Source organism: Macrobrachium nipponense, chromosome 5 (genome assembly GCF_015104395.2).
Source record: "Macrobrachium nipponense isolate FS-2020 chromosome 5, ASM1510439v2, whole genome shotgun sequence".
Classification (NCBI taxonomy): Eukaryota; Metazoa; Arthropoda; class Malacostraca; order Decapoda; family Palaemonidae; genus Macrobrachium; species Macrobrachium nipponense.
In genome coordinates, this window is record NC_061107.1 from 138,084,870 (window position 1) to 138,109,904 (window position 25,035).

At 40.0% G+C, this 25,035-nt stretch overlaps 1 protein-coding gene and 1 long non-coding RNA gene across 2 annotated transcripts in view; one reads left to right on the top strand and one right to left on the bottom strand.

Annotated features, from left to right (window-relative positions):
• The first annotated feature begins 7,739 nt into the window (after positions 1-7,739).
• The window catches only part of LOC135215666 (uncharacterized), a 35,343-nt gene continuing 18,047 nt past the window's right edge, over positions 7,740-25,035 (top strand). The window contains exon 1 of the mRNA XM_064250610.1: positions 7,740-7,834. Within this exon, the coding sequence (XP_064106680.1) occupies positions 7,799-7,834 (36 nt within the window). The 5' untranslated portion in view covers positions 7,740-7,798. The remainder of the gene's footprint in view (positions 7,835-25,035) is intronic.
• LOC135215229 (uncharacterized) lies at positions 9,910-11,634 on the bottom strand. The gene is made up of 3 exons (XR_010314622.1): positions 10,901-11,634; positions 10,313-10,685; positions 9,910-10,128 (listed from the first exon to the last, which is right to left on the bottom strand). It is a non-coding gene; the product is annotated as an uncharacterized LOC135215229 (long non-coding RNA).

Here is a 25,035-nt window from a genome sequence, read left to right on the forward strand (position 1 = left end):
GGAGGTTCCAGTACACCCTAGTCAGGCAATGTTCGAGGAATTATATTCCACGAAACCTACGGTACCTCGCACGTCTTGTAAGTTGCCTTGGTTTGGTTGGGTGGAGCAGTCCTTGAGAGAGGCAGACACCAGGTTGACTTCAATAGTGGGTTTGGGTAGGCAGGATTCTTCTCTGCTTCCACCCAGGATGAACGTTATGCAGAAGCGGGTAACCCTTCGTCCGGTATAAGAGTTCCCCTGAATGAATCTGTAGAGGCTCTTTTGGCTAGATCTCGGAACCAGTCCGAAGCTCTCTCAAACTGTATGTGGATGTTGTCTGGCTTGATGGGCTTCTTGAAAAGAGATGGGTTCGTTCCGTTGGATCCGGTTATATTCAACAATTTAATCACATCGGTTTTGATGGGATTGACTCATCATGCAAATATCTCAGCGGCCGGTGCAACCTTTATTGGGAAGAAGAGGAGAGACATACTTGAACCATCTTCCCCCCCATTTCCCAGATATCCACAAGAGGGCCCTGTCGAGGGTACCCCTCACACACTGCGACAGACTCTTCAGAGAGGACGAGGTTGCGGCGATGGTAAACTTCGTCTCTTCGACATCAGCGGTAGAGTTGCATCAGGCGATAGTACGAGTTGTGGAACAAGGTGTCAGGTCCCCCAAACGTGTGCGTATACTGTCACCAGGTAAGCGTACTGGTTCTCGGTCACCTGTTAGGTCCCCTAAGAAGGTGCGGTTTTCAGCTAAGTCTTCTCTGATGGTAACTTCTAGCCTTCAGCAGCAAAGAGGGGTTTTTGCAAGTAGGGAATGTTGCCCTTGTCGACACACCACTTCGCGAACATCTGGAAGAAGTGGGGAGTGGGGTGTTGGGTTGCGGAGGTCCTGGGAACAGATAAAAGAGTCCTTTCCATTCCATGCCTCCCCTATCCGAAGTTCCTATTCACCTGGCCAGTTATTCCCCAAACTCCATCAGGGGTATGGCCTTGGCAGCGGAGATTTGGTCACTTTTAGAGAAGGGAGCGATAGAGCCTGCTTCCCCTTTGCTGGGTTTTTACAGCCGGATTTTTGTGACCGCCAAGGCGGGAGGTTCATGGAAACCTATTATAGACTTGTCAGGTCTTAATCACCTGGTGGTTTCTACAAAATTCCTCATGGAAACCTCCCAATTTGTGCTGAGGTTGGTTTGGAGAGATGAGTGGATGATTTCGGTGGACCTCAGGGACACCTATTTCCAGATCCCTGTACATCAGGAATCTTGGAAGTTCCTTTGATTCTCGGGTCCATCCGGAACGTTCCAGTTCAAAAACCTCTGCTTTGGGCTGACCACGGCACCTCAGGTGTTTATGAGGGTAATGTCTCCAGTATCCGCGATAATGCATCATCAGGGATTCAGAATGAGGCGGTATCTCGACGATTGGCTCATTCAGGCTTCGCCGAGAGAGGAGGTCTTAAGAGCAAGACATTTCCTGTTGTGGCGGGATCACAAGCTCAAAAAACAAGTGGGAAAAATCCCCCACATAAATTTAACCAATCCAGCTGCCAAACTCACCCTCAGTCACACTTTCCTCTTTACACTACGGAATACACACAGGACAATTGACCTACCTACAAACAGAACAAAAAAACACAAACACATGTACTCACGCAACTCCAGATACTCAGGGCTATGCTGTGCTGTCTGCTGGTCGAGGTTGCTGAGACACTAACAACTGTCACAAACCAACACACAACCAACAACAACAACCAAGGACCACAACCCCACAAGCAACAACAACCAAGGACCACAACCACAACAAAAGACCACTGCACAAACAATCACTAACAACACAAAAAATCAATAACACAAAAAGGCAACACCCACACCCACTAACAACACCAAGGAATCACAACAGCTCACCAGCAACAACCCTCAACTCACAACCACACCAAGAAACCACAGCAGCTCCCCAACAATGACAACAACCCTCAGTTATAAGAACTCACACATAACTCAACAGGAACTCACAACCTAACAACAATCTAACAACACAGGCACAACTCCAAAGCAAACAACATCAAACTTAGCAACAACTAAACAACAAATCAATAACACACAACTTAACTGACTTTCAATGCCTTCAATAGACTGCTGCTGACACTCCTGATCTTCACAGGCTCTGCCTAAGACTGACTCAAAACTTTGATCTTGACAACCAACTCCAACTGCATCAGCAGACAACCCAGAACTCAATCGTTAACCATCCATCCACCAATTACGCCCTCTCTCTCTCAAGGACATTGTCAAATGGAACTCCCATAACTCCTCCATACTGTTAAAACTGTGTCAAAACTTAGGAATAAGAATCAACCTAGAGAAGAGTTCCCTTTCATCATCACAAGTAAAATCATATCTAGGTATGACGATTCAGACTCGTCATTTCCCGAAACAGGAGCAAGTGTTATCAATCCTCAGTCAACTAGAAAGCTTCAGTTCACAGAGGGCTCAACCAGTGAGCGAATGGAGAAGTTTGTTGGGGAGAATGTCCTCTTTCTCTCTTATTGTTCCAGGATCTCGTCTCCATATGTGCTTCTTGCAAGCATGCCTCAGGAATCTCTGGTAGTCTGGGACGATTCCTGCCTAGAGGATCTTTGTTGGTAGTCAGAAGAATCTCACCTGACTGCCGGCGTAAGTCTGGCCCTCCCGATTCTGGACGTTCATCTGTACACAGATGCCTCGGATCAAGGTTAGGGTGCAACCTTACAGGAAACTCAGGCCAAGGGCCTTTGGAGGGATCCAGATCGGGAGGAAATGATAAATTACTGCGAGTTGAGAGCAGTAGAGAAGGCACTAACATGGTTTTCAGAGTTGGTCAGAGGAAAAAGCAGTAGCGCTCTTCTCGGACAACGTGACAGTATTGGCATACCTGAGGAATCAGGGGGAAACAAGGTCGCCAAAGCTTAATGTGATCACACAGAGGATACTTCGGTGGTGCAAGTCTCACAGGGTTTCTCTCCTTCCCCAGTTCATAGTGGGGAAACTAAATGTATTGGCAGATGTGTTGAGTTGGTCAAGAGGGGTACAAGGGGGTGAGTGGCCGTTAGTACAAGAGGAAGTCCAGCTCTTGCTAGAGATGGCCGGCTTCAGTAGACCTTTTCGCCACAAAACTGAATTTTCGGCTTCCAGTCTACTTTTCTCCGGTAGTGGACCCCATGTCATGCGGGACAGATGCAATGCTACACTCGTGGGGCAACCTACAGGTGTACGCTTTTCCCACCTTCGGGTTAATACATCAGGTATTAGGCAAGCTAAGAAGCAGCAGTGGTTCCCGGATCTCCTAGAAAAGTTAGAGAAACCTCCTTTGATCCTCTCGAAAAGGAGAGATCTACTCAGACAACCCCATTTTCATTACTATCATCAAAACCTGTGCATGCTCAACCTAGCTGCGTGGGGACTATCCAGCGAACGGCGTGCAGTACGGGGCTCTCTAAGGTTCTTAGAGAAGTCTGTGTCATTGACTGAAGCAGTCACTAATGAAGCATGGCTAGGGTCCAGGGGAGGGGAAGTCAGGAGGAGAATGAGATTCGTTATTACTGCTTATCATCAATTTATTTTTGGAGAAGTCATCAACATTTTATGAATTTTGAATCTCCTTGGTGGGTGCAAAGGTTGTCATTTGGGCCAGAAGAGCACCATCATAGGGCCCAGGGTACTTGAATCCTTACAACTGCTAGGCATAAAGATTTGAGAGGGAAGGAAAAAAAAAGAAACCTGAAAACCTTCAAAAAATATCATCAGCCTTTCATAGAGTTTATTCTTCCACCAATGGCACAAGTAAGAAACCGACTCCCAAATAGCTCAACATGATTAGAGTGGCCCAAGTGTAAGCCAAACCTGCTTAATAGGACTGATAGTATTACAAGAATGCAATCATCCCTACCCTAATCACATTATGGGCAAACCGGAAAGAATGCCAAGAGTCCTATACCCAGAACCAGACCCCCTTGGAATCTGTGGTTCAATCCTGCAGAATAGTTATGCCTGAAAACTCTCAGGTCCGAACATTATTGGGCAGTTGACGGTCCAACCACAGTTCCCACTATTTGGCTTCGGATATAAACCCATTCCCAGCTATGATATCCTTTCCTATTTGTCAGGTCCAATAAATTTTACTGAAAGTGGAAAATTCCACAAAATTATTCAAAACATATATAGAAAAATATGTGACTCTTGGACTCAAACCTGGGGTTCAAGAGCCCCCTCACCACATCAAGGTGGTTCCACACTGACGAGGCTCAACCTTCCTGAAATATGCACTAAAGATCTATTATGTATATGACACCAAGGGCTGGAACAAAGTCAGTCGCCTACCTGAGATATGTTCACAAGGGAGATAGACTGCATAAAATGCCACTCCAGTGTGAATGCCAGAAATCCAAAAAAACAAGACCATCCAGTTCTTGAGGCCCACACTTTTCCTCCATCAGCCACAACAGATCTGCCAGAACTCTGCTCCCCAGGGCATTTCCAAACTAATATTAAGCCAGACGAGTCTCTCAATGGAGAAAAACTGACCCACATACTGGGTACACAACTGGCAAATGGGCCACGCAAACCCTACATTGAGGATTATGCACAAACCTCTCTCTCTCTGCGACTACAAGGAGTTGCAGTCAGAAGAGTTGCTTTGGTCACCTGTCCACCATGATCATCCAACCATAGATGGACCAAGAGAGCAATATACCCCATTGCCAGGGATAAATCCAATTCACATACCAGGCAAAGCCCTTGCTGAATGGATCATGCAAACCCTCTGTGTAACCCAAAAAAGTCGCAGTGAAGAAGAGCCGCTCTGCTTACGTGTCCACAATGATCATCCAACCATGAATGGACTGAAAGTAAAATACCCCACTCCCAGCAGTAAACCTGATCTACAGACTGGGTACATGACTAGCAAATGTGCTGTATACCCAGAACACCCTAAGTATCTTTTTCAAATTTGATTCCATGAAAGGGTACTTTCTGGTATCAGTATAATATGAGAATGCACTCAAGATGTCAACCATCATGCTTCTTGGTACCCACATATTTAACCACTCCAGATTCAGCCACTAGAACACTGGTGTCATGCTCCACAGGCATTTAATGGACATCCTTAGCGACCCCCCTCCCCTTCTGCATCTGTTACTTCATTGACAACTCATCTTCCTCAAAAAACAGGAAAAACGACAAAATTGCACCAGAGCTGCTCTGCCTTTACCTGGAGATAATGGCCTAGTTGTTGTATGCCCCAACAAATGCATTAGGTCAGAAAATGGATCTGTCCTTCCTTGTTCCCCAAAGTGTCACCCACCAGAAAATACCAGACTTCAACCAGCATCAGAGAACTATAAGAATTCATGGGAATGTTGAACTACTACCACCCTTTCCTCCATGGAATCCTACAAATCATGGGGTCTATGATGCCTTCAGTAGAAGCAAGAACACTATCAACTGAAGAACCACCCAACACTGCATCTTCATAGCTATCAAGGACACCCTGGCAAACTCAACCTCTCCCAGACACTGTCCAATCAATGGGACATCACAGACCTCAGGTTTCTTCTTCCTCGAACGAGATAAAATGATCAAAATAGATACACAGGCATGTGGACTGGGTCTCAATTAACAGGCTAAAACTTTCTTACCTCAAAGATAAACAAAACCCTCCTCCTTTTCAACTCATCCAAGTTCAGCTGTCCAGTCCATACACCAAGAAAACTCAATCAGTGACAGAACTGAATGCATAAAAACGACCTAGTAGTACCTTCTTATCAGCATAATGAAAAGTCAACAACCAAATAAGGATGTGGGACAGTGTTTTCTGTATATCATACCTTATCAGCACCCTGATAAGTATTTTACCAAGTAGAAATCTAGAACAGTTGTTCTACATATATTCTGTACACATTTATTTTACATTCTTACTTGCATGTGATTTTATTCTTTGCTCGAAGTTACCAAAAGGTGAAACCTAGTAAGGGTGTGGAATGGTTGCACTTCTTTCCCACCATTATTCCTACATATGGGGTCGGTTGCCTTATGCCCCTTCACTACCTTCTATCAAAGGCATCATCAGGTATGGTTTACTGTTTGTCAAAGGGGGTTTTTACGACAGCATGCCCTTGCTGTCATCAACCACAGTTATTGGCTGTGGGTCTAGCCTTTTACCAAAATATACGTTCTCATAGCATCAGTTTCCAGTTATTGCCGGTGGGCCTGGCCTTTTACTAAAAAGTAAGACTGCAAGGCAGCATCTGTCCTTTTAGTCGCCTTTTACGACACGCAGGACCTACGGTGGTGGTATTCTAACACCCTTACTAGAGGTTCAGGTGTGGAACGGTTGCACATTCCATGGTAAAAAACAACTGCTTATCACTCGTTTTTAGTTGTGTAAACTACATCAGTGACGCATAAACACGTTCCTTCTTGTTTATCTCTTTGGGGATGCGGCTCTGTAAATGTAAATGTCCCATAATTGCTGCCAAACCCAAGTTTAGCTGCTAGACTTGGCAGCCTCTCTCAGCCACATGCCCGTCTGTCATGTGCGTCATCACAACGCGGGCTTCGAGCCATGTGACTGACAAATCAACTTAACTTCTATTCCTTATCAAAACAGTCAGTTGTTTATACATGCAATTATTTACAACCTAGAGCTCACATTAATGATCGTGGGAGTTACCAATCAAAATTATAAAATAAATAAGATTTTTCCATTAAACATTCTCACAGTACAATGTTAAAACGAACTACATGCGTTTTACGATTAAAAACCTATTTGAATTGAGGAAAACAAAAAGCAGACGTAGCAATGAAGTTAACGCTAGTAATTATCGATTGGAATAAATGTTACCCTTGTAACCGAGGTCTGTTTTAACCAATAAATACTTACACACACACACATATAGTATATATATACATGTATATTTTTTTCACACAATGGCACAGAATTATGATATGGGCCACCAATGTTTCTCTGACTTGTCACATGGCTAAGCCAATAACAAGCGATAGACACAGCGATGATGTCTGTGCGATTTGTTTATTAAAACGTACCTCGGTTACACACAAAGCACACACACACGCGCGCGTGCACGCACGCACATATATATTATATATACGAAATTATTATCAGCTAAAAAAAAACTCCCCTTCGGTTAACATATATAAAAAGATATTAATTTCGAGGTACAGCAAATTACGTAGATATTAAAAGACATTTGTAGCTTAATGTGTATTTATATGTATTCATATCTATATACGTATATATATATATATATATATATATATATATATATATATATATATATATATCACACACATATATACTACTATAAATATATGCACATATTATATGTATATATATATATATATATATATATATATATATATATATATATATATATATATATACACACAGAAAAAAGAATTTGTTTATGAGTATATATATATATATATATATATATATATATATATATATATATATATATATATATATATTTATATAATATATATATGCATACAGTAAGAACAGTTTCTCTTACCACAAGAGTATTAAAGAAATGACGAAATATACGACGGTAACCTAATAATAAATCAGTATTCATATCCATTTTAAAACAACAAAAAATTAGCTTTTGGCAATACCTGGCGAGAACTCTTTGCAATGATATCTCACACATTCTGGCTGCTGGCCAGACTTTGCAAAGTTTTGATCGTTTGCCTGTGTTCAGTGTGAGGAGAGTCTTTGTAACACAATTTTGCACAAACCCAACAGATAAAATGGAACTTTGTAAGAAGACTTTTCATGTGAAGAAGGTAAGTGTTTGAGCGTCATTGCAATATCTGTAATATTCAAAAACTTCGTTGTTAAAACTGTTCTGCGCCTTATTTATGTATGATCTGCATATTTTCAATGGGAGGACGGATGGAAAGAACATAGCAGAACTGATTGGAATGTATTTGGAAAAGTGAAATGTACTCTGAATGACCATTTCATACACTTTGTGAATCATGTTTTTGTTTGCCTATGTTCATTGCAACAGGGAGGACTGACATATGTTGTGTATGCACAAGGTGAGAAAAAAACCAATATCTTTCTTGGAAACACTGTGGTTTAGCACAGACGTCAGTCAAGAGTTTCAAATTTCAACACTTTCAATTTTAAAATTAAATACAAGGATGTACTACAGATGCATGAAAAAAGATTATCGTGTTTGTTTGTATGGTGTTTTTACGTTGCATGGAACCAGTGGTTATTCAGCAACGGGACCAACGGCTTTACGTGACCTCCGAACCACGTCGAGAGTGAATTTCTATCACCAGAAATACATATCTCTCACTCCTCAATGGAATGGCCGAGAATCGAACTCGCGACCACCGAGGTGGGACCCCAGCATCGTGTTTGTAAAAGCAGTAGTAGTCTCCTTCAGTCTGTATGTTTGTCCCTTGAGAGTTAATTTTGTGATTTCTTCCAGTAGCCAAAATGAGTTTTGAAGTCACTCCTTTGACACCTATCAGAGACGGAGGTTCAGTCCCAAACAGTTGTTTGTCAGTACTGCCTCTGTAGAATATATTGTGATTGCTAACACTATGTATCAGTCCTTTGTCAATGGCTTATAAATAAAGTCGAAACTGGTCAGGACGTTCACCTAGTCTCATATTTTTTCACTTTTGGTAAGGTGTAATATATATATATATATATATATATATATCTATATATATATATATATATATATATATCTATATATATTCAAGAACTGATCCGTCATTAATTAAATCCATAGGGTGCTATTTTTTCTTTAATATGATTGTGAGCGTATATATATAAATTTTCATCATAAAATTTATTATTTGGATACTTACTGTTAAAGTTAGCTATATCTCCAAGCCGATTAGGTATTTAAACAAAAAATCGAATGGCTGCCCGAATATGACTGTCTATACCTGTTCTCCACCAGGTGTGTCTCAAATGTTTTAGCTCTTGTCAGAATTCGCCTTGACAGCCCATTAGTTGTGGGGAGGCTGGCTGGGGTCTATGTTAACAGTAGGTAAGTACCAAAATTATAAATTCTATTATGAAAATTTATATTATTTTTGATGAATCGTACCTACTATTAAAGTTAGCCACATTAAGAAAAGGACGGTGGGTAGTGCAGCTAGACAAAAATCCAATCAGCCAATCGAGCTAAAGGTTTCTTGTATGAAACCCAAATAATTTTTACCTGATTCAGGATCCTCTCTAGATTTTACTACCACCAGAAGTTGGATTCCATTCAGGAAGCATGGCTCTCATACATGTGTAGCAAAGAGCAGCCTTACAGAGAAAACCACTTCGATGCAGAAGGAATGAAACAAGCAGCAAGAGGGGACCCCTGTGCCTGGGTCAAAAAGCCTTATAAAACGACAGTCACGTAAAATAAATACCTTTATGATATAAAGGTTTGCTCCTATACAAAATTTGTACCTTCATGCTCCCCAAAATATTAAAACCCAGGTTTTAAACAAAGCTCCTAAAGGATTGCTCTTTCTACCAGGGGTGTTCCTATACATTTTGGGGCCCGGGGGGGCCACAGTCCCATTTGGGGCGGGAGGCAAGCGAAACGAGCCAAAGTAGCTGGGGGGCCGCTGTAAGCGCCCCAAGGAAAATTTTTAGAATATGAGCAATTGTAGGCACTGAGTAAAGTAACAACTCAACAAGCTAGACTGAGACTCCTTCAGCATGCCCAAAACACCAGTCAGTCTTAACCCTAGATAGGAAATCGTACCTGCGCGTAACGCTATAGGAAATCCTGTATCCATATGGAATCATTGTAGGAAAAAATAAAAAAAAAATATGCAAACATGCTTTATTTTACCAAAACTATACAAAAGTAAAAAGACAATATGCTTGAACAAATATCACCTTCAATTATGACAATTAAACTTAACAGAATATATTTTTGATTTATTAGAAAAAAACTTTGATATAAAAAAGATCTTATCAATTGAGGTACTGTAATGATAAAAAGACACGTCATTCAGCAAAAAAGATTTTCGAATATATGAACTAGGAACTATAAAGAATCCCCTAGGCATCTTGTTCATCCTGGGAACCACAGAAAACATTGGTCCTGGAATAAATGAAAACAGACATATTATTTATACTCCAGCAGCAAACACTTGAGTTTTCAGCTATGATGATATGTTTTTGTGAATTTTATGCTTGTATATGCAATAAAACTTTTTTTTCTTCTAATAACTTTGTTTCTAGTATATTTTCAATGTGTGAATGCAATATGAAACAAATACAGTTACCTGCTACTAGATGTCCTCATCATCATCTTCACATTTGTTGCAAATGATCATTATTACACTCAATAATGGTGTCAATTTCATCACTGTCAGTCTGTAGAGGGTCTTTGTGAGGTGTTATCACTGCTTGCATGGAACCTGAAGTACCAATCTCACACTCAATTACAGTCTGTGATTGTGAGGGCAAGGCACAGGTGGACGGGCCAGCCCTAGGGGAGGGATGGGGAGACTCAGTAATCCCATAATGAGAAATGTCACTGTCCATTCCATCATCGTGGGTAGTGTACAATACCCTATCAAAAGCTGAGGTATTCACCAAGGCATCTAGGTCGAACCTGGACAGTGTTCTCTTACGTTTCATGGGCATTTTATCTCACTAAAAAAAAAAATAAAAAAAAAATCAATAATACTATATATGGAATAATGTAAGTCATGTTTCACTATATACAAGATCTAATAAGGCTATTACACTCTCAAAACATAGTCATTATGTTATTTACATGCGGTAATGGCCTTTTCTGAAAAATATATTTTTCACCATATACTATCATATTAGGAAATGCTGTGCCATTTGGATACATGAATACTCACCAAGAGTGGATGAAGAGGAGCAGCACGTTACAGACCTTACAGTATGAAGAACTTGTGTTGAAATGTCCGCCAAAGCACCAACTGAGCCAAGGAAGTATGAATTGTGGGAAAAATTTGGCGGGAAATACAAAAGTACAGGGGGAGCTGTGCCATTTGGCACGGGATTTCCTATCTAGGGTTAAGTTCATTTCCCCACAGGAAAGAGAGAGAAACCAAACTTCTAGGCTCCTACTTAAGACGGTTAAAATGCCAATTTGTATCGCAAGAGGGGTCTTCGTTTCTCCACGACTTCATAAGAAACAAGAAGACAAGCCAGGGCAGACCTAAAAGGAGCATTGTGTTCAAGTATGAGAAAAGATATGAAACGCACTCTAATAGGAGAAAGCTTGGGTTCTCTTCTCCAAATGTTTAAAGGTCACTGAAATACGGTAAGACAAGTGAGGCACATTCTCTATGTGGCCTCTTTCCTCGACTAAATAAGGATACAGCTAAGCGTAACGTTGCAACAAAGCCGACCAGACCGAACGAGTTTCTCCAATTCAAAATCTTCGTCTGCCAGAGGGCGACAGGAGGAGACAGCAGGTAAACAAAAGAGCACAATGCCTGGTGACCGGAAGCAACACTTGAGAGGAGGCGACAGCAGCAGAGTACTGTATTGCATCCATGAGGACCACGAGTCGATGAAAGGGAAACAGTCTTATTAAGCTACTCTGGACAGCTACGCCCACACAAGTCAACTGAGGGAAAGATAACGAGGCACAAAAGAAAATGGGAAAGATTGCGACGTGGGGGGAGAGGAGTTACAACGACTCCCCCACCTCCTGCAAAAACAAATGAACATACTTGGAAAGCATTCCTACACGACAGTGACGACACGTCGTTAGAAAGCTCAGAAGCTAGAATAATATCTAGCTTGGCGAGAACCTGAGATACAATAAACATTGTGTATTTGAAAGAGAAACATCAATCAAGGCAGTAGTAAGAGATTTGCCAATAGCTGAAGAAATAGCAGACACAGAACAAACAAGCATTACGACAAAAAGAGAGGAATAGGCAAGCAGACGAGAATTTAGAATAACCAAAACTTGAGGGATCCGACAAACCGTCAACCGAGTTGATGCAATATTGGAACGTGTAAAATTCACCACAGACACATTATTATCCCAATAAAAATGTCCATACCTACATTCTACCTTATTAATCCTATGCATGCTAACACCCCAAAACTAGGTGCTGACAGCAGAATGTGCATACTGAGCAAAGATTAACGTTTACTGAAAAGGTCCTTAGGTGAATGAATTAAGTGAGATTCAGACTGTGAAAAGGGTGAAGCAGGTATTGCAGAGCGCAGAACCCCATCGTCCCAAGAACCAACCTGGTTCCCTGGTAGCTGACACTTCCCAAAGGAGCACTATTGCAGGGCAGTCCATGGCTCCGGGCTACATACAGACGAAGGCACCAACACCTTACTTCTAACAGGGGAATGCGAAAAAGAGCGCACACTATGGAGGGATTCGGAATGTTCCCCTTCACGAACTCAGTTCAACTTGTATTAGAAGGTAAAATAAGTTTAATGATATGTTTTAACTTCTCAATAAGCCTTTCCTGAACCGAATAGGGAGCAGAAGGCGGAGCTACAAAGGAAGTCTCAATACTAGCACTACCAAGATGCCTAGCCTGAGTGGGGATAGCTGCAGATGAAGGGGCACTAGGTAGGATAGAACTGACAGGATTAAGTCCTGTAAATTCAGGCATAAAATCCTCAGAACAATCCCCTACATTGTCCATATCTAGTTCCAAGATCACATTCTGTACCCCTGCAGCCAGTACAAACTGAATGTTGACTTACTTAAAACTCCAGCATCTTGCTTACACCAAAATCATTCCTACGTAGCATGATGTTATTGGTTTTGCTTTCAGTCGAAGGTATACTAAGAAAATTAAATTAAAATACTGTAAACAGGTGTAAAACAGCCAAACTTCATAGAATACCAATAATTGCCTAACCGCAATGGCGGCAAGGAGAATTCTGACAAGAGATAAAACATTTGAAACTCACCAGGTGACGAACAGGTAAACTAGTCACCCGGACAGCCATTCGTTTTTTTTTAATGCCTACGCGCAGATTAGGCGAGGAGATATAGCTAACTTTAACAGTACGTAAGATTCATCTCAAATAATAAGTAATTGAGCTAAATTTTTAGTTTGCATAATCAATACCTACTCTGAAACAGGCCCTCAGCATCACTTTCCATTGTGATTGTCCCTCCTTATTCAGGTGAGATGCAAATACAAGTCAGTTATCCACATCAATTGCTAGCACCTCAGTGGCGTGGTTGGTTTGATGTTTGCTTCTCACCTCGGTGGTCGCGGGTTCGATTCTCGGCCATTCCATTGAGGAGTAAGAGATGTGTATTTCTGGTGATAGAAGTTCACTCTCGACATGGTTCGGAAGTCACGTAAAGCCGTTGGTCCCGTTACTGAATAACCACTGGTTCCATGCAACGTAAAAACACCATACAAACAAACAAACACATCAATTGCTCACTCCCCAGGTAATATCATATATATATATATATATATATATATATATATATATATATATATATATACATAACACAGGGTCGTTTCAAATCAGAGCAACCCCCTCTACAGCATGAACTAAAATTGATATGAACAAAAGCAATTCAGAACAGGTATTTAAGTTTCTCTCGGAGTATTTAATATTTTGTGTGGCCTCCATCTGCCTGTACCACAGTCTGCATTCTTGAGGGGTATGATTTCAGCAAATCACAAAAAAGCTGAGACTCAAACTCCATTTCCCTGTTCACTTCGGTCACCTCTCTTCGCAGGTCGTCAAGGCTTGCTATACCATCATAGTTTACTGTGAGCGCTTCAACACGATCCTTTAAGATATTACCAATGATTTCACACACATTAAGGTTAGGGGGGCGCTACCTGGAAATTCACTTGACGAGAAGAAATTGATACCATTGTTTCGAAACAGCTCCTGTGTCTGAAGAACCTCTAAACATGGTGCCTTATCATGCAAAAATGTGACTTCTTCAACAGATAACACATTTTCAGGATCTTTGAGGAAAGGAAATACTCCACCAGTAAGCACAGTTTCTCTGAAGTATTCGCCATTCCATGACTGTCCTTTTTCTTTGATGATCCACATTAACCATTTGGCTGTGAAACAGAGAAAAATTCCCACATTCTGGAAATTTCACAAATTGGCGATAGCGCACGTCATCGCTGATATCATCCAACTTAGCAACCCAAATGGTGTCATTTTTATGATTTGGCTTCTTGACTGTGTAAATGGAGAATTCATCTGATGCGGCAACATGGAGAAAGTCAGCTTCATCCCAATCTTTAAGAAATGAATCACAAAACCATGCACGGTTTTCTCTCTGTTGCTGAGTGATGTTGGGCTTGCTGATAATATGAAATGGATTGATGGCAGATTTTTTCAACTCATGATATACAGCATTATAACTTCTCTTCTTTCCCCTTTTTGTTTCTAGTTCAAGCACCAATTTATGTAAAGACTTTCTTGGTCTACCCACTGCCTCAGCTATGATGTCTTTTGACTCCTGAGAAAGGACTTCAGGTCTTCCAAGATTCTCACTTTTTTTGTGATGATAGCCATATGGATTTTTGTTCCAGTTTCTTTTAACAAAGGATTAATCTCTTTTAATGTATTTAGCTATCCAGGAATGTGAAATGAAGGATGCACAGTGTGAGGAGTGGACAAAGAGGCAGGTAGAAGTGTACTGATTTTTATTACAGTCAAGGGAAATATAAATATGTACGGCCTAGGGATTTTGATTAATAATATATTGTTCGTGCGTTCTTTGTGACCTATGGAATGTGGAGAACAGTGCAGAGGTAACGACCTGAGAGTAGCTGATGAATGAGATTCTAGGGGATGGCGTGAGATAAAAGTGCTTAGTTCAACGAGTCAATGCACGACAGTTTATGAACTCTTCTCAAAGTGCCTTTGGGAAACTGGTTGTAGCCAGTAATATGAGGCGTTGTCGAAGTGTGCATTCGTATGTGCGTGTGTGCCTCTTTCTGTTAAATAGGTTCATACCCAAGCCTATGGGAGGGATTTTGACAGAGGGCTTCAAGTCATAGGCAAGATGCCGTGGCATTCGCCGGGGGGAGTTTTTGTAACATAGTGTTTAGTGTCCGGCTGTCTGGGTAAGTGTTCAAGTGCTTTAGCCAAAGGGATGGCTTGTTTGATATCTTGTAAGATGTTCCATTTTATTAACTTTGTCTTTGAACTTGTGTGTGTACTTACCGGGATGTGTTCTGTATCTTTGAAACAGACGGATCTGGAATACCGGGGGGACAAAGAGTTCCCAGAGGGGCGTAGACTTTTTGGTGACTTGTGACATTGGTACTGTTTGTTTTTGAGTTAGTCCCTGTAAGACTGGATTACTTGGTTAATTGATTTATTTATTCTTGTTAATAAACGCTAATGTTTTGATGCAACTCTCTCATTTTCATTACCTGTTAGAATGGAGAGATTCCTTGGAGAGAGAGAGAGAGAGAGAGATTGTCGGTGCTAGAGAGAGAGAGAGAGAGAGATTGTCGGTGCTAGAGAGAGAGAGAGAGAGAGAGATTGTTGGTGCTAGAGAGAGAGAGAGAGAGAGAGAGAGAGAAAGGTTATAAGTAATGGGATGTGTGGGTCTGCCTTCCGTTTCGTGTCCACGCTTACCTTGTGAATAACTGGGGGAAAATCCCCCCATGTTATAGTGGTGGCAGATGGTTAAGAGGGGATATAAAAGTGTTCTTTCTTTTTTATGCCTAGGAACGCCAATGTAGAGATGGGTGGCCAGTTAGAAAATAAAAGAGGTTATGGCTTAGCGATAGTTTTCGAACGACAAAGCCTTGGTGGGATTGTGGAAAATCGTTAAACTGTTAGTTTTCAGTTACTTAGTGAAAAAGGGGTAGAGAAAATATCTGTCTGTTAACTGTGCTAAAGGGAGGGAAGGATTTTTTGGACTCAGCATTTTTCCCAGGGAGTCAGCCTAGAAGCAGTGAGCGCACCCAGTGTGACATTTGCTTGTGCAATGGCGAGTGTGTTCCGAGATACCCGTGCGGCGGTCGTTGTTAGTATCACTACCGCGTTTTACGAGAATTTCGAGTTCCTTTTGTTCCCATTATGGAGTGGGTGAGGGTTTAGTTTAAAAAAACTATTGTTGGTTTATCAAAGGGAGAAGGGTTTTTTTTTGGGTTTTTGTTTTAAATATTTTTTCAGGGTTATGGGATTGGTTTCAAGATGGTCAACATAATTTTTTCTTGTCTTTGCCCCATAGTGACGTGTTTTCTTTATTTGCACGTGTTTGTTTATAATAGAGGACGTATTTGTCTTTGTTTTAAACACATAAGAAGTGTAATTAATGGTGTATTTTTCTATGCATGTGAACTGTGCTTGGATAATCATATCTGGCTTAAAGACACAGATCGGCCACAATTTTACGGGCTCAGCACATTGCAAGGGGAGTATGGCCTGCCTCGAGGGAGGGTATTGCGAGGGTACCACTGGCCTCCCTCGAGAGATAGTGCAGGGATGGGTACTAGTGTATACCTTGGGAAGGGGTCCTCAGACACTGTTCAAGGGGAGATGGGGGTACCACTGGTGTATACCTCGGGCTGTTCTGCCGCTTGACTGAGGGGTTGTTCTCACGGGGGGAGAAATTTTTTTTTCTCAGTGTGGGTGAACTCCCCCTTTTCCTTTTTTTTTTTCTTTGTGTTGGGGATGGGTCTGGCCTTGACATTGAATGCTAAGATATCAGCTGATTGATTAGTTGATGAAGTGAAATGCCCGTAGAGTCTTTTTTTTAGAAAAGATATTTTTTTTTTCTCTCTTGGAGGAAGAGAAAAGGAAATAAAAAGAGATTTTCCTTTTCCGTGAATGAGGGGAAAAGTAGTTAACATGCACGGGATGTGTTATATGTTTCTTTGTGCCTTGAAAGACACAAATATAAGGGGAATACACAGATTATTTTTTTTATTGTGTTGGAGAAATTACTTTGAAGTGCCGATGATTGGTGTTGTATCTGTGTTGTGTGGCAATGGTGTTATGTCATGGTGTTGCATCTGGAGACATTGTATATCATAAGATTCAGCAATACTGTTGTATGCTATTTGAATTTCACCCTTACTTCAGATTTTTGCAAGAGAATTATTGCTATGGAGAGTTATTATTATTATTAATAATTATTGTACTTGAGATGTGTCACGGGAGGTTTGCTTAAGTATAATTATCATTACGGGAGACTTGTTTTACGAGAGAGTTTTGAGATATTTCATGGGAGATTATTCAATAATTATTACAGATAATTATTCAAGGATAATTATTACGATGAATTAATGGGAGAAGTCTTGTGTTAATTAATTGTTGAGTTTTTGTAACTTTGGAGAATATTTTCAGTGATTCACGGGGATGAGTTTTGCTGAATCTTGATGAATCTGGCTGAATCTTGGTGAATTGTGTTGAATCTTGCTGAATTTTTGCTGAACTTTTGCTGAATTTTTTGCTGAATTTTTGGAGAATGGACAAGCATTAACATTGGTGATATTTTTTGTACTGATACTGATGATTTTGATGATAGCAATTTTTTGGTGATTTTGTGATAATGATATTTCTGATACTGATTTTTTATATACTAATACGTGGGTGCCGTAATGCTGTCAAGGGAGGTGAGATCTTTTTTGAATATGGGAGGAACTAACAACACATTATTTTAGTTTGTTTTTTTTTTCTTTTCCTTTTTTTTATGAGTTCAGCAGATAATTGCTTGACATCTAGTGAGTTATGGGAGATAGTTAATGGTGCCGTTGATTTTTCTTTTCTCCTTTTTTTGGAAGTTAGCCATCGCTGACACAAGTTTTCTTTACCATGGGTGAATTTGAATTTGTTTTTTTCCCTCCAGTTAGTGTGAATATTATCTCAGTTCATGACTTAGAGTCATTGTTCGGGAAAGTGTTTGTATTTTAGCTATTTGATGCTATAGAGAAATATATGGGAGAATTTTTTGCATGTTTTGAATGCATACGTAATGGCACTACATTTTTTCTCTGGATATTTATGTTCCAGAAATTGTGAGTTTTCTTGCACAATACCTATGTTGTATTTGTGACAACTTTGTGAGAGATAGGAAACTTGGTTAAGTTTTCTAGTGGCCTATGCTGTAGTGCATATGGAGAAGTCTTGGCTAAGACACTTTGAACTTGGAGTTCTGTTATAATGACTTGTGGCACATTGGTGATTTTTTCTAGAATTTTCTAGACAGTTTTATTTGCCGAGTTTTTGCCCTTTTTTAGCAGTTATGCTAAATGGAGAGAGTTTTTATAGTTTTTACTATAACATTGAGTTATTCTCTGGAGAATTGGAGTTAGAATTGAGATATAATTGAGATATATTATTTTGGAGAGATAATTGGAGGTATATGTTATTTTGGAGTTATATTTTGAGATATAATATATGGGAGATATATTTTTTTGGCCATTGTTGATATTTGCCAATGTGATATGAGCTATGTTTAGTTCAATTATTTTGCAGCCATCTTTGTTGCAAATGGAGACACATTTTTTTGGAGATTATGGGGCAATATTTGTGAGTATGTGAGCTAGATGCCTTGAGTGCACATTTTTTTGGAGATATATTATTTGGAGCCTTGTTTTGTTCCACATGGAGTATTGGGGAAAGAGGTAAATATTTTGTATTTGCCGAAATAGAGGTGATTATTCTCTATTCTTGGAGTGGTGTCTGTTTTTTTTACTGACATGTGGCTATTGGAGAAATAAGAGAATAATATAATGGGGTTGGTTATTAACCAAATGGAGGAAATATTTTTATAACCGGAGTGGTGTTATTATTAATATGGTGTCTCATAATGGAGTTGGAATTAATCTTGGGCGGGTGACCCTTTTTTTTGTGGTTATGGGAGTTTTTTTCGAGACAAGAGAAGATTTCTGTGGTTCTTTTTTTTTTGATTTCGTGACTATTTAGAGGCGAGTGACATTACTGCATTACGAGTCATATGGAGATGTGTGTGCATTTTTTATGTTCACAAGTGTGTTATTTTTGGAGAAATATAATTTGGGAAAAGTCATGTTGAGAGAATAAGTCTTTCAGACAAATTTTTGAACACATTAGTCATATCCTGGAGTTAATTCTGTGAAATGTGTCAGTTAGACCTTTTTTTAGAGAATCATGAGTTTCCAAACTTATGTGTCTGACTGGACAATTTTTGTGCTGTTGTTTGAGCATACGTCCGCAGTTGATTTTTCTGCTGACAAGCGATGTGATGAGCGTGTGCTGATTCTTTTCCTTCGATGGTGATAGATCAGAATTTTTGCAATATCTGGAAATGTTGGCTATAGCATTTCACGAAAGCGCATGTGTGAGAGTTTGCTTTCTGGCAAATTCCATAACTTTATATGGAGCATTTCTTGGGGAAAACGCGGGAGTTATGCATATTATACATGTATTATGTATTTTGTGATTGGGGAAATCTACTTGTGATTATCCTTTTTTTTTATTGTTTTTCTTCCTTTTCCTATGAGAGATATAATTTGGGGATTGAGCTTAAGTAGCATTTCTTTTTTGGACGGGAGATTTGATTTACCGGGAGATGTAATTTTTTGGGGGTTGTTATTTACGTAAATGGGAGTTTGACATTAAGTCTCATTGTGATTAGTTATTGAGCAGTAAAGGGGTTTTTGCTGTTAAAAGTTGGAGATTTTTGCTGATTTTGTGGGTTGTTTAAATGTCAGAACTTGAGAGAACATTTTTGGGTCTGGGTGTTACGTGATTCTTTTCTTTCTTGGGCTCGTTACGATTTTTTCTTTTTTTTTTTTTTTTTTTTTACTTTTTTGTGAGCACGTTCGAGTTCGAAATGTGAGTGCAGAATTCCGTGGAGTTGCTGTGATTTCTGAGTTGTGTGTGTGCTGATGTGTGAGTTTGGAGAATTGAGTTGGAGAACTTGATGTTTTTTTTTCTTAGAGAGTTGTGATAATGACTTAATATTTTAGTAGTCATATTAAAGGGAGTTAATTGGGAGACGTTCAGTTAGTATTTCTGACTTTTTGAGATCATTGTTTGATAGAAGTAGTATGTTTGGGTTAGTTTTCTTGGATTGACCAAAGACTCGACTGACATACTAACGCCAAAAAAGTCGTTCCCCGACACCAGCAAGACGTCCACCAGCCGTGAAGAGAGGTTGCTGCCATGTTGTCCAGGGTGATTACAAGTATTTCCATGATGGTGATCGAGAGAATTCTACAGCGTGTTTTTTGGGGATCCACAGAAGCCGTGAGAAGTCTTCTACGATGAGGGAGGCATTCCGTCTTCCTACAGCTGCTACAGTCTGCTGCAGGTGCAGCTAGTTGCAGACAAACGAAGAGGGATATTCAAGAATCCTAATGCAGAAAATATGAGAGAAAATGCGTCTTGTGTTATTGGGAGATAAAGCGTGATAAGACTTTATTTTATAATGCCAGAGACGTGCAGTTTTACTTATTTTGTTTTAAGCCGGCCAGTGTTTTGTGTTATAAGCAATTTTGCTAGGCGGGAGCTAGCATTTGTGCGAGGCCGAGCTATCTGTAAGGCCTAGGGATTTTGATTAATAATATATTGTTCGTGCGTTCTCTGTGACCTATGGAATGTGGAGAACAGTGCAGAGGTAACGACCTGAGAGTAGCTGATGAATGAGATTCTAGGGGATGGTGTGAGATAAAAGTGCTTAGTTCAACGAGTCAATGCACGACAGTTTATGAACTCTTCTCAAAGTGCCTTTGGGAAACTGGTTGTAGCCAGTAATATGAGGCGTTGTCGAAGTGTGCATTCGTATGTGCGTGTGTGCCTCTTTCTGTTAAATAGGTTCATACCCAAGCCTATGGGAGGGATTTTGACAGAGGGCTTCAAGTCATAGGCAAGATGCCGTGGCATTCGCCGGGGGGAGTTTTTGTAACATAGTGTTTAGTGTCCGGCTGTCTGGGTAAGTGTTCAAGTGCTTTAGCCAAAGGGATGGCTTGTTTGATATCTTGTAAGATGTTCCATTTTATTAACTTTGTCTTTGAACTTGTGTGTGTACTTACCGGGATGTGTTCTGTATCTTTGAAACAGACGGATCTGGAATACCGGGGGGACAAAGAGTTCCCAGAGGGGCGTAGACTTTTTGGTGACTTGACATTGTACTGTTTTTGAGTTAGTCTGTAAGACTGGATTACTTGGTTAATTGATTTATTTATTCTTGTTAATAAACGCTAATGTTATGATGCAACTCTCTCATTTTCATTACCTGTTAGAATGGAGAGATTCCTTGGAGAGAGAGAGAGAGAGAGAGAGATTGTCGGTGCTAGAGAGAGAGAGAGAGAGAGAGAAAGGTTATAAGTAATGGGATGTGTGGGTCTGCCTTCCGTTTCGTGTCCACGCTTACCTTGTGAATAACTGGGGGAAAATCCCCCCATGTTATAAATATACAGCATGCGGACGGAAATGTGGTTACCGACCCGCGAGAGAGTAAAAGTGGGTCGACGAGACCCGATTTGTGTTTCTTGAGAGACATAAAATACAAAATATAAAAGTACACAAAATAGGTTTATACAAGCTTTATACACTGGCGGAAAGCCCGCTGAACGCTCTCGCGGAGGGAAGTAAGAACAACGCGAATGATGAATCATATACAGAGAAAATTATGGATAAGCGTTGTCCTTACAACAGCATCCCTGGCCTCTCTGAAGGTTATAGCCCGGATTTGGTCAATATATCTGATTTCCTCCGAGACGTTAGCCATGGCTGTATCTAACTCCATCACTCAGTCTGAAAATACAAGAAATGTAAAATTAAAAATAGCTTAATTGAAACTTAAGATAATGTACTTGGAGATAGGCTATAGCAGAAAACTTCATAACTTTCCATTTGTTCTGTGGAGGGGGGCTCTAATTTCAAAACACCCAGTATATATATATTTCTAAATTATAAACATCCCCAAGCTTAAAAAGCAAAAAATATTCATTTAAATCCATAAATCAGTAGCCACTCTACGATTCTCCCACTACCTCTACGTAAAATCTCTGTGACTCACAGTTTTCTCTTCTACAAACATTGCTGCCAGCCATTGTCTTCTACCAAAGAATTAAGCATGCCCTGAGTGCCCAGGAATTAAGCCAGCTGTCCCAACAATGTGGGACCCATGCAAAATTTGGGATGCCACGAGGCCAGGGGATTACAAGGAAAAAGCTGTCACCTACTGGACAGATCTGAATATGGACTAGGACCGGGATTATAAGGAGGGTTGCAGATGAAGGAAGGGCCTTAGATCTTGACTCACCATCTCAGCAGCAACAGTCTCACAGGAGCAGAGTGCTCCCTCCCTCCCCCTTTCTCTTGGAGACTGGTCCATATGTTCAATTGCTCTTGCTTTCCATTGTGCTTTCCCTCAAACTGCGCCACAATTGAAGACAGACGAGCCCAGGCTATTAGATAAAGTGCAAAGTTAATAGTTTAAGGCAGTCACTCATTCTTACATTTTCTGATTCTTTTCAATTTTATTGCTACAAGCAACTCATGTTCCTTAGTCTTCCCCCCAAGCATCACTTCCAGTCACTGTACCATGTACGTGCTCCCCCATCTGCCCTTTTTTGTTCTGATGCTGTTTGCTTCCTCCATAGTGTTTTTGAATAATTATGCGTCCTGTAGTGATTAGTTTTGCTATAGTGCTGCCGTGACATAACATTTATCTTGTGTAAGCCATCATCCTACATCACTGTAATTACTCAGTAATGTAACTTGCGTCTTCAGGTTCTTATTAGGACACAATTGTGTTTCTTTTAAATTGTAATTGAATTACCTCACTTTGGTATGCATACTAGATGAAAAGCTTCCAAGAAAATTACAGCCATCAATGCGAGAACGATGAAGTCAATCAGCAATATAGGGTTTCTTTTTTTCCCTTTTTTTGGTGACGTAACAGTCTGTGTTAAAGGCGCTTGACTTAAAAGAAAGAAAGAAAAAACATGATTAACAGGAACTGCATTAACACACTGGAAACTAAAAAATAAATAAGAAAACCGAATAAATTACTATTAATGCTAAGGTCACACATTCACGTATCAACGCACGCACGCCCACGCATGAGCGGTAATTGGTAGTTGGCAACAGCTTACGTCAGTAAACCGCAAATTTTCCGTAAAACATACGTAAAATCGTGAACGTACGGTGACGGGTCGTCAGGGCGCTATGCTCCACCCATTGGAGCGCCGTAAACAACTCCAGTTTCTTCTCGCCGCGAAGCACGTGGGCCTCCTCATTGCGCGGTAGGCTACGGGGAAATCGACAAGATGGAATAACATAAGGTGTGTTCACCGAGGGATCCGATCGCTAATTTCCCTCTCTCAGTGACGTCACTGGAGCACATCGACTTGGCGATGCACTTGTCACTCCGTCAGTTGCAGTTCACGATTATGGGTGTGTATTCCATATTTGTGTGCACTAATAGTTCCAGACAGAAAGGGATTTGTTTTCACAGGTTCCCTAAAGACCCCAAGGTGTCCAAAGTATGGATTAATGCATGTAAAAGAAGTGATAACATTAATGTTAAGGGTGCCAGGGTTTGTTCTGTCCATTTCCGGACAGAAGATTATGAAAGAAATCTTCAACATGAACTGCTACTACAACTTTACCAGAGAAGTTATCACAGGCTAAAGAAAACCGCAGTTCCCTCATTAAATTTACCTGTTAAGGACGTCTAGGTAAAACAATTTGTTTACAATCTCATTAGTGCAATAATTAGTGACATATCTTCGGTTGATAAGTAGCCTGGACTAAATTCTTGAAATGAAGTACAAAATTAGAATAGGCCTAGCATATCTAATGAATGAAGAAATTATCGGATTAAGGCTATCCAATTTGTTTTCTTTTATACTTTCATTTTATGAATGTAAAGTTGTTCCAACAGGTGATTAGACCTATGCGTAGTGACGTACTTCTGAGTACGTCTTCCTGTGCAGACAAGAATTAGGCCTAGATCTTTTATTTCTTAAGAACCCCACTTAGGGATATCTTGGGGTCTGAGTATAGACTGACATCGAGTGTAGACTGAGGAATTTCTTGTTAGGTAAGAACAACAATTTAAGCAATCACGGTCATAATGTCGCTCCCAATGATGATAACATGCCATGTATGAGTAATACTAGTGTTATAGAACCAGGTAAGTCTTGGGTTTCCAAAACCCCTGAAGAAAGTGACTCCAGTCCTGTTGACGTAGACTGAATTATGTATCTCTGCTCATCTCTTGATGAGAATTCCTCAGGTAGGTCTACCTAATGAGCTGGAGGAAGAGGATTTTGTAGATCTTGGAGTAGGAAAATGGTATAGAAATTGAAGCCTTGAATTATCTTGGAGGTTATATAGCTCATAAGTACAAAAATAAATATCCTTCCTTAGAATTCCCAGAAATTGAAGGCCTAAACAATGACTGGATCTCCAAAGTGAGGAGGAAAGTGTTGTTTAGGCCTAGTCCTTAATTTGTCAGTAATTGAAAGGAGATGGAATAACTCTTTAAATCTTTTCACGGGGAACAGTTGAAACAAGGCGTTGATAGGCTTACGAAATTAGTTTGTATTTTCAGGAAATTAAACATTGATGTTCCAGAGGAAGTAATGAAGTTCTTTATTAGGTGCAGAATACATTTTAGGGTGAAGATATTAAATGCTGAAAGGAAGTCAGAATTTCTTTAAAAAGGTGTAAACAAAATGAAAAAAAATTCTTCAGTAAATTTTGGTTAATAAAAGAACATTACGCTAATTCAATAAAATTCTGGCAATTTTTTTTTTTTCATATTCATTCACCCTCGTTACTTTCGTTATTTGTATTCCAACAAGATTATATTCTGTATGGTAAGGTCTTAGATATCTTGATATAACTGTGTTTTAAGTGATATATATATATATATATATATATATATATATATATATATATATATATATATATATATATATATATATAAAGAGAGAGAGAGAGTGTGTGTGTGTGTGTATTTTCCGGTATGGAAATTGTGAACACCAGCATAGCAACAAATTACTGTCATAACATAATCATTAAGTGCACTGCC